At 40.1% G+C, this 13,256-nt stretch overlaps 1 protein-coding gene across 5 annotated transcripts in view; it reads right to left on the minus strand.

The window, feature by feature from the left end:
• Positions 1 to 354: 354 nt before the first annotated feature.
• scn8aa (sodium channel, voltage gated, type VIII, alpha subunit a) overlaps positions 355 to 13,256 on the minus strand; it is a 61,551-nt gene continuing 48,649 nt past the window's right edge. For all 5 annotated transcript variants that reach the window (XM_056238712.1, XM_056238710.1, XM_056238708.1 and 2 more), the window contains 7 exons: positions 12,303 to 12,425; positions 5,003 to 5,287; positions 4,855 to 4,908; positions 4,646 to 4,783; positions 4,426 to 4,530; positions 4,070 to 4,340; positions 355 to 3,956 (listed from right to left, as the gene is read on the minus strand). In XM_056238712.1, the coding sequence (XP_056094687.1) occupies positions 2,818 to 3,956; positions 4,070 to 4,340; positions 4,426 to 4,530; positions 4,646 to 4,783; positions 4,855 to 4,908; positions 5,003 to 5,287; positions 12,303 to 12,425 (2,115 nt within the window). In that variant the 3' untranslated portion in view covers positions 355 to 2,817. The remainder of the gene's footprint in view (positions 3,957 to 4,069; positions 4,341 to 4,425; positions 4,531 to 4,645; positions 4,784 to 4,854; positions 4,909 to 5,002; positions 5,288 to 12,302; positions 12,426 to 13,256) is intronic.

Genomic DNA, 13,256 nt, shown 5'->3' on the forward strand with positions numbered 1-13,256 from the left:
TATTACAATTTAAAATAATTGTTTTCTATTTTAATTATTAAAAACAAAATTTTTGAGCACCAAATCAGCATATTAGAATGATTTCTGAAGGATCATGCGACACCGAAGACTGAAGTAATGATGGTGACAGGAAAACATGACATTTTAAAAAGTATTCAAAAGAAAACAGTTCTTTTAATTTGTAATATTTTGCTATATTACTGCTTTTACTGTATTTTGGATTTCCAAACTTTTGACAGGTACTGTATATTCTTTGTCTAAAAGAGTATTCTTGATACATTATATCATTCAGTTCCCTTTATCAAAAGTGAAATGTGTTAGAAAAACAAAAAATTAAAATATGTGACAAGGGCATCAGCTGGAAGCCATTCTATATCATTGTTATAATTTATTATTAGAGTAATAGCAGTAATTCTTTAAAATTCTGTATTTACAAAACCCACAACAAAGCATGCCATTTAAAAGAAAATAATATATTACAATGCTTATAGTTTTCCTCAAAAAGTTCATTCTTTTCAGCAATTGTGCCATGTACATCATAGCCCCCTCCTGTACATTGAATGATACATTAACTTGTCATACAGTGAGTGAGAGTGATTTTTCATTTCACGTCTGAACTAAAATGGGAGTTGGGGGAAACTACATGGTAGTCTAAGTGTTTCACCAGGCTTCATTTGGTATAAGTCCACAGCACCCATGCTGATTTAGAGATCTCAGGCAGTAAGCAGACCAACAGGTCTAAGAAGTAGAGGAAGTGGGTTTGTAAACTGGTACTTTCTCCAGCACTCTGGCTCTGGTGGCGTACGTCTACTGACCCAGCAGTTTGAGATGTCCTATGATCTTTCATAAACCTATACCTACAGTTTATATCAGCATTGTATTATGTTGTCTGTGGTCCACCGTAACACCTTATACTGGGCTAGCCCACACCAGAATAAGCATTCATTCCTACCGAACAGAAGAGGTAATGAAACTCAAATTACTGTAAACGTTAGAATTACTGTTGCAAATTGAATCAATTTCCATTGCACCCAGAGCAAGAAAGGATGGCAGTTTGCTCAAGAGGTAGCAACATAGGTAAAAAAAGCCAATTTGTAGTATCACCATCATAAACTGCATGCTATCAGACAACACAAGTACTCATCACTTCATTCTAAAACTGTCGCCTGCTTTGTTTTCCTGCTGTGTAAGGCCAGTTTTACGTGTATAATCCGAGCTATACCAAATGCTCATGAGTCACTTTTTCATTCAACAAGGAGAAAGCTATTAACATCTACAGGATGCATTAAAAATGGCTACTCGAGTGCTTTCCTCAACATCTTTAAGACAAAACAAGATGCTAACACAACTGACAACCCCTTTAAATGGTAAACATGAGGATGTGCTGACATGAAGACAAGTACCTCCAGGAAAATCGAAGAGATTGCCTCCCACTGAGGTCTGACAAAGCATTGTAAGGGTTAAAATGGCATGTACCTTATGGCTATACCTTTTGAAGATCTATTGAAGGCCCAACTAGAGCCTCAGCTGCACATTGAGGGGCAGTTGAATTATATTGCTGGTGTAAAAAAACAAATCAAGGTTTATGAACCCAAGATTTGATTAGAGTTAAATCGTTTCTCCAAATTTTCCTCCCAACTTCTCAAGTCCAGGGCAGTGAAACACCTCTATGGGTGGAATGTGCAGTTGCCACACTGTATATCCAAACGAATGAATAGCTTTGATCGGCCACCTTAAAATACACACATGACGCATGGTGTGAGAACCGGTTAATCAGGAAGTAAGCTTTACGAGGGGTAAGTATAAATATACTTGTCATAGCCAGTAGTTAAATATGTTGCTATTGACCAATCATTTCCCAGCTATATCTATTTAATTTGATTACTAGTGGACAGTATCGAAAGTATGGTCAAGCCACTGATGTGGTTTGAGTAGTAGTGTCAAGTGGACTATGATTATACATGCATGATTCCTGATCAAAACATGCCACCATGCAAATCATTTCTATGCATTGAACGAGCACAATTAATTATTTATTTACCAGGAACTCGGTCTGAGTAAGTACCTTTCAGCCCAAGTCAAAACCCTGATAATCCCCAACCCATTATCGATGTGAAAGCCCATGTATAAAATGTCTTTTTTTTCCTGTAAGTATAACAAAGAGATGATGACGAGGTGAATGACATGGGCTGAACTTTTTCCCTCATTTTTGTGGGTCAAATAAGGTGAGATATTCATCACAACAACGGAAAACCCTTGCATATTGTTCTGGTTTTTTTTCTGCGGACACTCCACATGATTGATTTAACATCGTTATTACTGGTTCACCTATGGTTAAAATACAACACCCCAGAATCCTCCTGGGATGAGCGGAGGTTTCCGTCGGATTTCGGCAGTGTAGTGTTTGAAAGGGATGTCCGTATCGGAGGAATGCTGAACTCCACACATGGTGGTGCAAAGGAATCCATCTAATGAGTTTACTTTGTACTGCTTCGTCCTTTGGCAGGTGGTCCCTATCAAAGATGTCTGCCATTGGTCATTATTTTATTTCTACTTGTAAGTGCCTTTTGGCTGCAGTTGGAACAGTAAAATCTTGGTCACTAAGCACAAATGTAAGACAGTAAGCTCATAGGTTGGTTTGGTCATCATCAAAGCTGTAAAAAACCAAGCTGCTTTCCTGTTGCACCGGTGCATTTGTTGTCTGTAAACAACCTTTTCCCCCAAAGATCTCTGTGTTTTTTGTTGCAAATGATTTTCTATACATTTGTTAGAACAGATAGTTTCAGTCTCGACTCCGGAGTTCGGTCTCCATCGTTCCTAACACTTAGATTCCTTGACATCTTTTTGGTTTTTGCCCTTTCTGTCACTCTCCTCCAACTTCTCCTTCTCAGGTTTGGTCACGCTGTCGTAGGACGGCAGCGAGGCAGTAGAAGGTGTGCTCTCTTTCTTTTCCCGATTGGTCCCGCCGTTCTCCAGCCTGCTGCTGCCGAGCAAGCGCTTGCAGATGAAGCCTCTCCGAATAAGATATGCCCGGTAAGAGCGCTGGATGACTGAGGCAGACATATGCTCCTGCTTGCGGCGCATAGTGGTGGTGATAGGCTCAAAAGACACTTTGGAAGGATTGGCAGCAATGAATCGCTCCTCCATCTGTTGCCGCATCATGTCCAGGTCGCCGCTATCCCCCAGCACACGCTTGGTGAAGGCAAACAAGATGTCTAGGCAGTGAATGCGGTCGCCGCTAACCATAGGCAGATCCATGGCGATCAACTCTATAGTGTTGGGCTTGGGAACGCGCAGCGGGTGCTCCAGAGTGTCAGCGAAATCACCCAGCTTGGCAAAGGTAATGAACTGGGAAGCAGTGGGGTCAAACTTTTCCCAAATCTCATAGAAGGACTCAAAGTCGTCCTCACAAAGTGGGTCAGCGCTCTCCTCTGTGGCGACGCTGAAGTTCTCCAGAATGATGGCGATGTACATGTTTACCACGATGAGAAACGAGACAATAATGTACATGACGAAGAAAAAGATGCCCACTGAAGGGTTTCCGCAGTTACCTTTCACCGTAGTACCTGGATTCTCCTTCTTCGGATCGCAATCCGGTGGGTAATTGAGAATGGGAGCGAGAAGGCCGTCCCATCCCGCTGAGGTGGTTATCATGAACAGACAGATCATACTATTCCCAAATGTTTCAAAGTTATACATGTCATCTATGCCAGCCTCCCGCTTCACATAGGCAAAGTTTGACATGCCAAAAATAGAAAAGATGAACATGACCAAGAACAGCAGAAGGCCGATATTGAACAGGGCCGGCAGTGACATCATCAGGGCAAACAGTAAAGTCCGAATGCCCTTTGCTCCTTTGATCAGACGCAAGATACGCCCAATTCGAGCCAGACGGATTACCCTGAACAATGTTGGAGACACAAAGTACTTCTCAATCAGGTCAGCCAAGAACATACCTGTAGTTTGGGTGATAAGAAACAAAGAGAAGAAGAGGACAAAATTAGCCAAAAAATAAAGTGATGTATTTCAAAGCGTAAATAAAAAAGCCCATGAAACATTGTTCACTTACCCACGATAGAGAGAATGACCACAACACAGTCAAATATGTTCCAGCCGTTGGTGAAGTAATAATGACGCAGTGCAAAGAGCTTCAGGACAAATTCAGAGGTGAAGGACACAATGAAGATGAAGTTAACCCAGTACAAAATGTTTTCGGTCTCTTGTGACTGATCATCAGTCTCAACCATCATGGTGACCATATTCAAACAGATGAGGATCATGATGGAAATATCAAAGACCTGCTGTGTCACAAAGTCAAACACCATCCCCTGAAGCTTGTTCTGAAGAAGAGAAAAAATAGCACAAATTAGGACTCTATTTGTGTCAAGTCAGTAGGCACAGTATCACTTTTTTACAGTAATGTACCTGGGGTCTGGGTATGGGTTTCTGTGGTTTCTTTGAGCCAAGCTTCTTCATAGCATTGTAGTACTTCTTCTGTTCCTCGGTCATGAATATATCCTGACCTCCAAAGTATAGTCATAAATAACATTTGGTTAAAATCTACTCAAAAAGCAAAAGTCAATGTGAAAACCACTTTTTAGAATGAGCAAATAGTTTAAAGTGAAGGTAAAAAGTGGACACTTATCTTTTTCTTTTGCTGGTTGAAGTTATCGATGATGACACCAATGAAGAGGTTGAGGGTGAAGAAAGAGCCGAATATAATAAAGATGACAAAATAGATGTACATGTAGATGTTGTCCTCATACTTCGGCTGGTCTCCCACCTGAGGAGAGAAATATATTTTAAACAGGTACTTTGATTCAGGTTGCAGTTAGGATTGCTCAAAAATCTCACCTTTCGAGAGTCAACTGCTGCGTACATGATGTCCATCCATCCTTTAAAGGTTGCCTTAGAGTTAGAAAGGGAAAGTTAATATCAGTGTTATATCAACACTATTTTTTTAGCCAGTGTACCATCTTACAAGAGACTAAAACACACTTACCACTTGTAGCAGAGCTAAGTAACCAGCGCCCACATTGTCAAAGTTGATTTTGACGTTCTTCCAGCGCACCTCAGTGAAGTTCTGTTGCATCAAATATAGGCAATCTGATTTGTTGTTGACCGTTTCGATATCGAAGTATGCCTTTTCCGTCTGGTTGTAGCAGTAGTAGTACTTCCCCGCAAACAGGTTGACACCCATGATACTGAAAATCAGCCAAAAGATGAGGCAAACCAGCAACACATTCATAATGGAAGGGATGGCACCCACCAAGGCGTTGACTACCACCTAGAGCAGAGTAGGGCAGACAAGGCGGTATAGTGTAAGAGATGGGAAATGGCCTAGCAAACACAGAAACACATTCAAACACTCACATTTGTGGCTGCATATTTGGATGGCACAACAAACAAAGAATGCCACTATGAACATTGCTCACGTTCAAATTTTTAACAAATTCTCTCTTTAATTCATGTTTCAGTCACATGGCCATCCAAGAAAACAGCTAACGGTATGATAAAAATGTTTTCAAGTTCTTGCTATAATTCTTTGCTTGACTTAAGCTGCTTTTTTGTTGTTTTCACACACAGGAGACAACTTCAGGTCAAGGGGTCTAAACTAAAAATAAAAGTATTACAGCAGACTTCAGCTGCAAGCAGTTTTTCATTGTGTTTGCAAGGAATTTAGCCTTGTTATACCAAAAGATCTCCCAATTCATTCCCAAAGTCATTTTTCAGAAAGTATGAAAGATGCTGTCATAAATGTATTGGTTGTTGGAATGTGTGGTTGGAGAAGAGGTTTGGGAAACCTGTCAGCACAAATAGCTTTAAACAAAAATTTTGTTTTTCTTGGGTGGCCTACGACCTTTACACAGTTAACATTATTTCTTTCATATACTAGTTTCAAGAAATCTTTTGAATCTCAAAAATAAGTGATTCTCTTTTCTGGTCCTGGACTACCCCAGCACTGCACAACATGGATAGATGTGTCCAAAATGACATACTAGATTTGATGAAGAACTTACAGAATTAACTTTTTTTTTAACAGTCGAGAAGTAAGTATTCAGGCGTGTTGTACGAATACAATCTTGACACACTACATCCAACATGCTGACACAGTTACGTGACCTAAGAGGCCACTGTAGAGGAGTAAAGTGTCAGACACACAATTCAGAATCTCTGTGGAAACAGCAGGTTATTTGGGTATTTTTCTCCTTTATTAATATATATTTTATGCATATTGAGACCTAAAAGTACTACCGGTACTAATAAAACGTGAGGTGCTGGGGTCTTCCAGGACCATGGCCCTAAATAGTAGCCATCTGACTTAGCAGTATATTTATAAAAATGAATGCGACACTTTCCATACAAATATGCCACCCAGACTCACACAACGACTTCTACATACCCAAAGCAAACATTTGCACCCTTAAAACTACAACCCACCACCCAACTACTTTAACGTAGCCATGGCAAGCTTGAGTAACATAAAACATTTTACATCAACCCATCCTCCCCGCACCCCTTTTGCCTCCACGTCCCTCCCCTCCCCCACCATCCCAGTCAGGACACTGTCCATCAGTGATTAGCAATGAGCAGAGCGTGTCAGGAGACGCTCACTAACTGTGTTAGGCAGCCGAGCCGCAGCTCTCAGGCAGGCAGCTGAGCATGCAGATCTCTCACATACTGAAAAGTGGAGCCATATTCCCCCCTTAAACACACAGAGAGGCACAAAGGACAGCAGGATTCTCTCAGCAAGTGCAAGGGACCAGTCTGACTTTAGCTGGTGCTTTTTTTGACTGCTGATTTGTTTTGCGTATTCAAAGAGAAATACAGGACAAGTAATAATGATAGACTAGGTAAGAATTTGGAGTGCTTAAGATTAAAGGAAAAGACCCCCAGGAAAAAGCACTTGTCAGGAGAATTACCGTCCATCTTTCAATAGAGACTACATGTTCAAATGTCACATAGACATAAAATATCTTTGTGAGAATCGACACAGATATTAAAGTGAGGGAAAATGGCTTTCAAAAGTGCATAATGTGGATTGGCAATTAAACAGGACATGCGTGTTACATGACATCTTTGTGCAATCTCAAGAACCGTTCAAATTAATAAATAAATGGACAGGAGAGGCAGCAGTGTGGAGAGATTTCTGCCATTTCAAAACTGGCTGGGGTTTGATAAATGTTTGTTAGGGTAGAATGATTGAATAAGGTCAATCGATTTCCAGTTAATCAAAACATACATCAAACAAGATTTATTTCCTAATATACTGGGTTGTTGTATCAGGTCAGAGAATTGGCTTTTAAAAATGGCAAACACTCCACAGTCTAAGCAGGTTTTTTCTCTTCAAAGTTGTGTCTCCTTGTCAAATCATTTATTAATTTTTAACTTTTTTTGTGCTAATTTCAAACAAAACAGCATATCAGTTGATGAACATTGATATCGACTATTCACTAGGGCAAGAACTCATTGTTCTCTCTGTACTTTGACTAATATGTTACTACAGGTTACATAAAATTTATTTCACACACCCTCATGAATCCAATTATAGGTACATAAACAGAACAAATTATGAAAACCATTTTGATTCACCCAAAAATGACAGTCTAATCTAAATACAATACTAAAGGTATTAAGAGATAGAAGACAGAAAGACAGACACAAAATAATTACAAAAAACTATCAAATAAAATGCCATAAAATGCTATAACAGTGCTCCAGAATAAAATAAAAATGACTAGGGAGCCACTGGCTCTTAAAATAAAACATTTTAAAAAAGCCAAAAATAAAGTAAAATATTTTTATTTTTTTATTATATAAGTAATAGTTCCTGGTTCATTTCTAATTGGATTGAAAAGGAATTGGGGTTCAGCAAGGGAACATATTGCCTGAATGATTCACTGACTGAGCAAGTCTGACTCAGACGACTAAATCACAAGCATGTTCGTGTCATGAATCTTAAACAAATTAAAATGAACTGCTTCACAAGAGTAATTTTTTCAAAGCGGGATGGACATCATGGTTTGCACTGTTCTTTGTGTACGATCTAACAAGAATATATCTGACAAAACCGCATATGGATGCAAACAAACTATCAACAATGGTGACTAGATTTTAGATTATTGGTCGCAAATATTTGACCATTTTAGTTGCAGTCTGGAGCCCTGTTAGTAGATTTATATATAAGTGCAAAAATAACATAAAATACAGCTTTAATTTTGATAACTGAGAAACCTTGTCTGTCATTTTTGGGTTCAGATATACCTTTTGTCATAACAGCAGTGTGAGATCACAGAATCTCTTTACTCTGATTACTTTACGCTTCACACTGTTTGAAAATAAAAACTACAGGCTTCACACTTGTTCTGAATTCCAAAGTCTTGCACATTTCCTAAGCTTCTGTGTTGGCTATTATAAAACCACTGATTATTAGTAACTTTTATAAATGCCCTAACTAATCAAATCTAAAAGACATCATCCACTCCACATTGCTAAAGGCTTCAAAGGGAAACCAGCTGGAAAATACAAATAGATACAGAAGCTTAGCAAATATATCCCCTCTTAGACTCAGGGTTTTTCTTTTTACAGTCCCATGTGCAGATCCTAGACAAGCAAAGAGGGGTGAGGTGTGCCTCCAGCGGATTGGCTCCTCAAACGCTGCTCTGGGCTGGGCAGCGCGGGGCCAGATGGGCTGAAGTGAACAGTGTGAAATGAAGGGAGGGAGGGAGGGAAGGGGGGGCTGCACGGTGCTGCAGATGAGGGGCAGGGAGGAGGTGAGGGTACAGAAGCTCAGGGCAACCAGTCCACAGGTAAGAGAAGAAAGACTGAAAGTGACAACAACCAGGTGCAACTGTTCACAACCATCAAGTGCGTCAAGAACCTAACTTTGCCAAATTTGTTAAGATGATGACTATGGATGACATGCATGTGTTCAAACATTCAGCACTCACAGGCAATTATCATTTCTGGTTAAACTGTCACTCTGATGTATTCTTGCACTTTGACTAAAGTAAAAAAAGCAAGTTTCACATTGACCAATTGAATTTTTGCTAAGCTCTGCATTCTTGCTATATGCCATATCTGGCTCATTTGGCTCTTTAATAATTCATATCAATGGTAATTTTACAATCTTACAACAATTATACTAGCATTCCAAAAGTGTGGGGTTAATGATCGTTTTTATATATATATATATATATATATATATGTTTTTGAGAGAAGTTTCTTATGCTCACCAAGGTGCATTTATCTAGACAAATATTATTACAAATTAAAATAACTGTTTTCAATTTTAATACATTTTAAAATTATGGTAAAACATTGCTGCTATAGGGACAAACTAAAGAGTGAAGTATGTGAAGTATTTTTTTAAATCATTAAATCAATCTTTACAAGTGCATGATGTGGATTATAATCATACCATTGCACTCACCTAAAGGATTATTAAGAACACCTGTTCAATTTCTCATTAATGCAATTATGTAATCAACCAATCACATGGCAGTTGCTTCAATGCATTTAGGGGTGTGGTCTTGGTCAAGACAATCTCCTGAACTCCAAACTGAATGTCAGAATGGGAAAGAAAGGTGATTTAAGCAATTTTGAGCGTGGCATGGTTGTTGGTGCCAGACGGGTCGGTCTGAGTATTTCACAATCTGCTCAGTTACTGGGATTTTCACGCACAACCATTTCTGGGGTTTACAAAGAATGGTGTGAAAAGGGAAAAACATCCAGTATGCGGCAGTCCTGTGGGCGAAAATGCCTTGTTGATGCTAGAGGTCAGAGGAGAATGGGCCGACTGATTCAAGCTGATAGAAGAGCAACTTTGACTGAAATAACCACTCGTTACAACCGAGGTATGCAGCAAAGCATTTGTGAAGCCACAACACGCACAACCTTGAGGCGGATGGGCTACAACAGCAGAAGACCCCACCGGGTACCACTCATCTCCACTACAAATAGGATAGAGAGGCTACAATTTGCAAGAGCTCACCAAAATTGGACAGTTGAAGACTGGAAAAATGTTGCCTGGTCTGATGAGTCTCGATTTCTGTTGAGACATTCAGATGGTAGAGTCAGAATTTGGCGTAAACAGAATGAGAACATGGATCCATCATGCCTTGTTACCACTGTGCAGGCTGGTGGTGGTGGTGTAATGGTGTGGGGGATGTTTTCTTGGCACACTTTAGGCCCCTTAGTGCCAGTTGGGCATCGTTTAAATGCCACGGCCTACCTGAGCATTGTTTCTGACCATGTCCATCCCTTTATGGCCACCATGTACCCATCCTCTGATGGCTACTTTCAGCAGGATAATGCACCATGTCACAAAGCTCGAATCATTTCAAATTGGTTTCTTGAACATGACAATGAGTTCACTGTACTAAAATGGCCCCCACAGTCACCAGATCTCAACCCAATAGAGCATCTTTGGGATGTGGTGGAACGGGAGCTTCGTGCCCTGGATGTGCATCCCACAAATCTCCATCAACTGCAAGATGCTATCCTATCAATATGGGCCAACATTTCTAAAGAATGCTTTCAGCACCTTGTTGAATCAATGCCACGTAGAATTAAGGCAGTTCTGAAGGCGAAAGGGAGTCAAACACAGTATTAGTATGGTCTAGGGCTGTCACTTTTGTGAAAAAATCCTGATCGATTTTTGAGACATAAATGTTCATTGAATCGATTGAAAAATCGATTTTCCATGTCTAAAGACGTTTCCATTTTCAGCGCCAAATATAGGCAAATCCACGGACAACTAACAGGCATTAGGACGAACGTAAAGAGTGCGCTTGAGACGCGCACAAGTCAGCAATATTTCTGATGATTTATTGGCATGAAGTTTCGTGCACAATGACAAACAGGAGTGCAAGATTCTTTAAAAACAATAAGCAGAGTGGACTGCCATAACATCAATGAAAAACATAACTGCAGGCTTCAACATGGCTGTGTTTACGATTAGAAACAAATTTCACCTACGTAGGCGATTGTAGGCCGAATCTGTATCTGTATGCATGACTGTCTGAATACCGGCAGAATTCACATTTTTGTTGTAAAAAGAGACACATTATGCAGAAGTATAGTATAGTTTGTATGTGTGTTTGTCAGAGCCTGCAGTTGCTGTGTGACCCGTGCTCGCTGCGGGCGTGTCGTGACGAGCTGGACGCGCTCTGAGAGAAGGCCGTTAAAATCAATTCCCTATTTTCGTTTTCGATACTTGTGTTGGTTGGTCCGATCGATTGTGCAATCGATTTTCGAACGTAAAGTGACAGCCCTAGTATGGTGTTCCTAATAATCCTTTAGGTGAGTGTATATGATGTATCATTCCCAAATGAACATGTATGACATCAATATGGACATCAACATTTGGATGATGCAGTTCTATTTATTTAATGTAATGAGTTATAAAATGTAAAATAAAATATGGCTTTTAGCGGTTCCCTTGATTCAAAGTCCCATCAGCTTTCAATCATGTTACTGCATAATCTTTTTTTTTAAAAGATGGCAGATAAAAAATGCTTTACTATATCATACTTCATTCTATTTTGCGTAATATCAATTGAAATTTTGCATATTTATGAGCACATTTCAATGAATCACACCGAGCAAGTTACTGAAACCGGGTGGGAGCTTAGCAAGGGTCAATTATATCAAATGTGCTCTGAGTCCTTAGTGTACGAGAGTATCTAGTATGCTGTAGTACTAGTGAAGTGGGGACATCATGGTAAAGTGTTTGTGCTGCTGGTTGTTCTCTGAGAGACAGGGTCAGTGTAACAGAAATGGAAGGAAGGGGGCTCTCCATCAAAAGCAGGAGTTGAGAGTCAGGCTAAATGAACAGCCAATTGCAGATCAAATGCTTTGTGAAATGAGAAGGGATTTGAATGGTGTTGTGTTTGGTTTGTAAATCATTTTTTCATGCTATTTTTCCCCCTCCAGGGCCAATTTGAAATATTATTTGTAATGAGGCAGCTTTGATCAATTTGACAATTACTTAAGTTAACTAGTAGTCAATCATACACCCAATTTCAGTTAAATTAGGCAACAGAGATGCTTTTCACATCCTATGTTTCACAGTTATCTCAGCTGCGTCATGACTGGATCATTAATGTAGTACAGAAGAGGTGTGCATGAAAAGGATAGGCCCTTTTCATTGGCGGCTGTCTTTAAAAAAAAAAAAATCCCCCGGTATGGTTTTGGTGGTCCTTGTCGTTTGCTTTTTTTTTTTTTCTCGATCAGTTCTAGCATGCTGTAACTGCTGAATGGGCATGCAGAGAGATCAGCTCTATAGCTTTGTATCTTACCCTCATCCCTTCAAAACGTGACAATGCTCTGAGGGGTCTCAGGGCCCTTAGTGTCCTGAGTGATTTAATGGGCCCTAGATCGGAGTAGCCCAGCGCATTAGCTATAAGGCTGACTATAGACACCTACACAGAAACAGAGAAGCAAAAAAGGATCCATACTGTTAGACGGGAGAAAGCTCTTGAGGGAAAAGATGGCCTCTTGAGCTGCTGGAACGTTGGTTTACACACATACACAACAGTTCGGATGGGTATATACATATATAACACTGCATTTATACATGTATATATCCCCAAGAAGGAGAGAGAGAGAGAGATTGAAAGACTCATGTTTAGTATTGGTTACAGGTAAAGATAGGGGTTCAGAGGCAGAGGATAACCCCAGGATTTTGCGCTCTGTTAGTTTTGGGAAGTCACCAACCCTTTTGAGCTTCCTAACACCTGTGGAGAAATTTGTGGTTGAAAGAAAGAGACAGAGAGAGAAGCATAAGACTCCAACACAAGAAGACAGAGAAGCGCAAAACACAAGGCTGATGAAGTACGTTAGGAGACCTTGGGGATGTGGGGGTTGAGAAGATAGAGGTGACCCCTGCATATGCATTAAAAAGAAATCAACCCAACATACTGCAAGAACCTTACCCGTGCCCTTCTAACATTGTCTCTCCATGTGGCTCTTGGCTGAGGCATTAAATCCCATTTAATTTAAGACAGAAAAACTAATGGAACCTGTGAGAAAGAATACAGGTAAACATGTGCATGTATGCCAAATTGCAAGTTACATTGATTTTACTGTTTAAAGAGCATCACATTGACACAGTAACGTGACAGCGGAGGGGGAGATCAGGGGATCGCAGATAGTAAATGGACTTTAGACAGCACTCAAAGGACAAAAATCACTCTGCGGGAACTCAAGCCCTGGTGAATCTCAAAATGCCACCCATTGTGGAAAGGTAAACG

This window comes from Rhinichthys klamathensis, unplaced genomic scaffold (genome assembly GCF_029890125.1).
Source record: "Rhinichthys klamathensis goyatoka isolate OS25496 unplaced genomic scaffold, OSU_Roscu_1.1 h1tg000020l_1, whole genome shotgun sequence".
In the NCBI taxonomy this organism is placed as follows: Eukaryota; Metazoa; Chordata; class Actinopteri; order Cypriniformes; family Leuciscidae; genus Rhinichthys; species Rhinichthys klamathensis.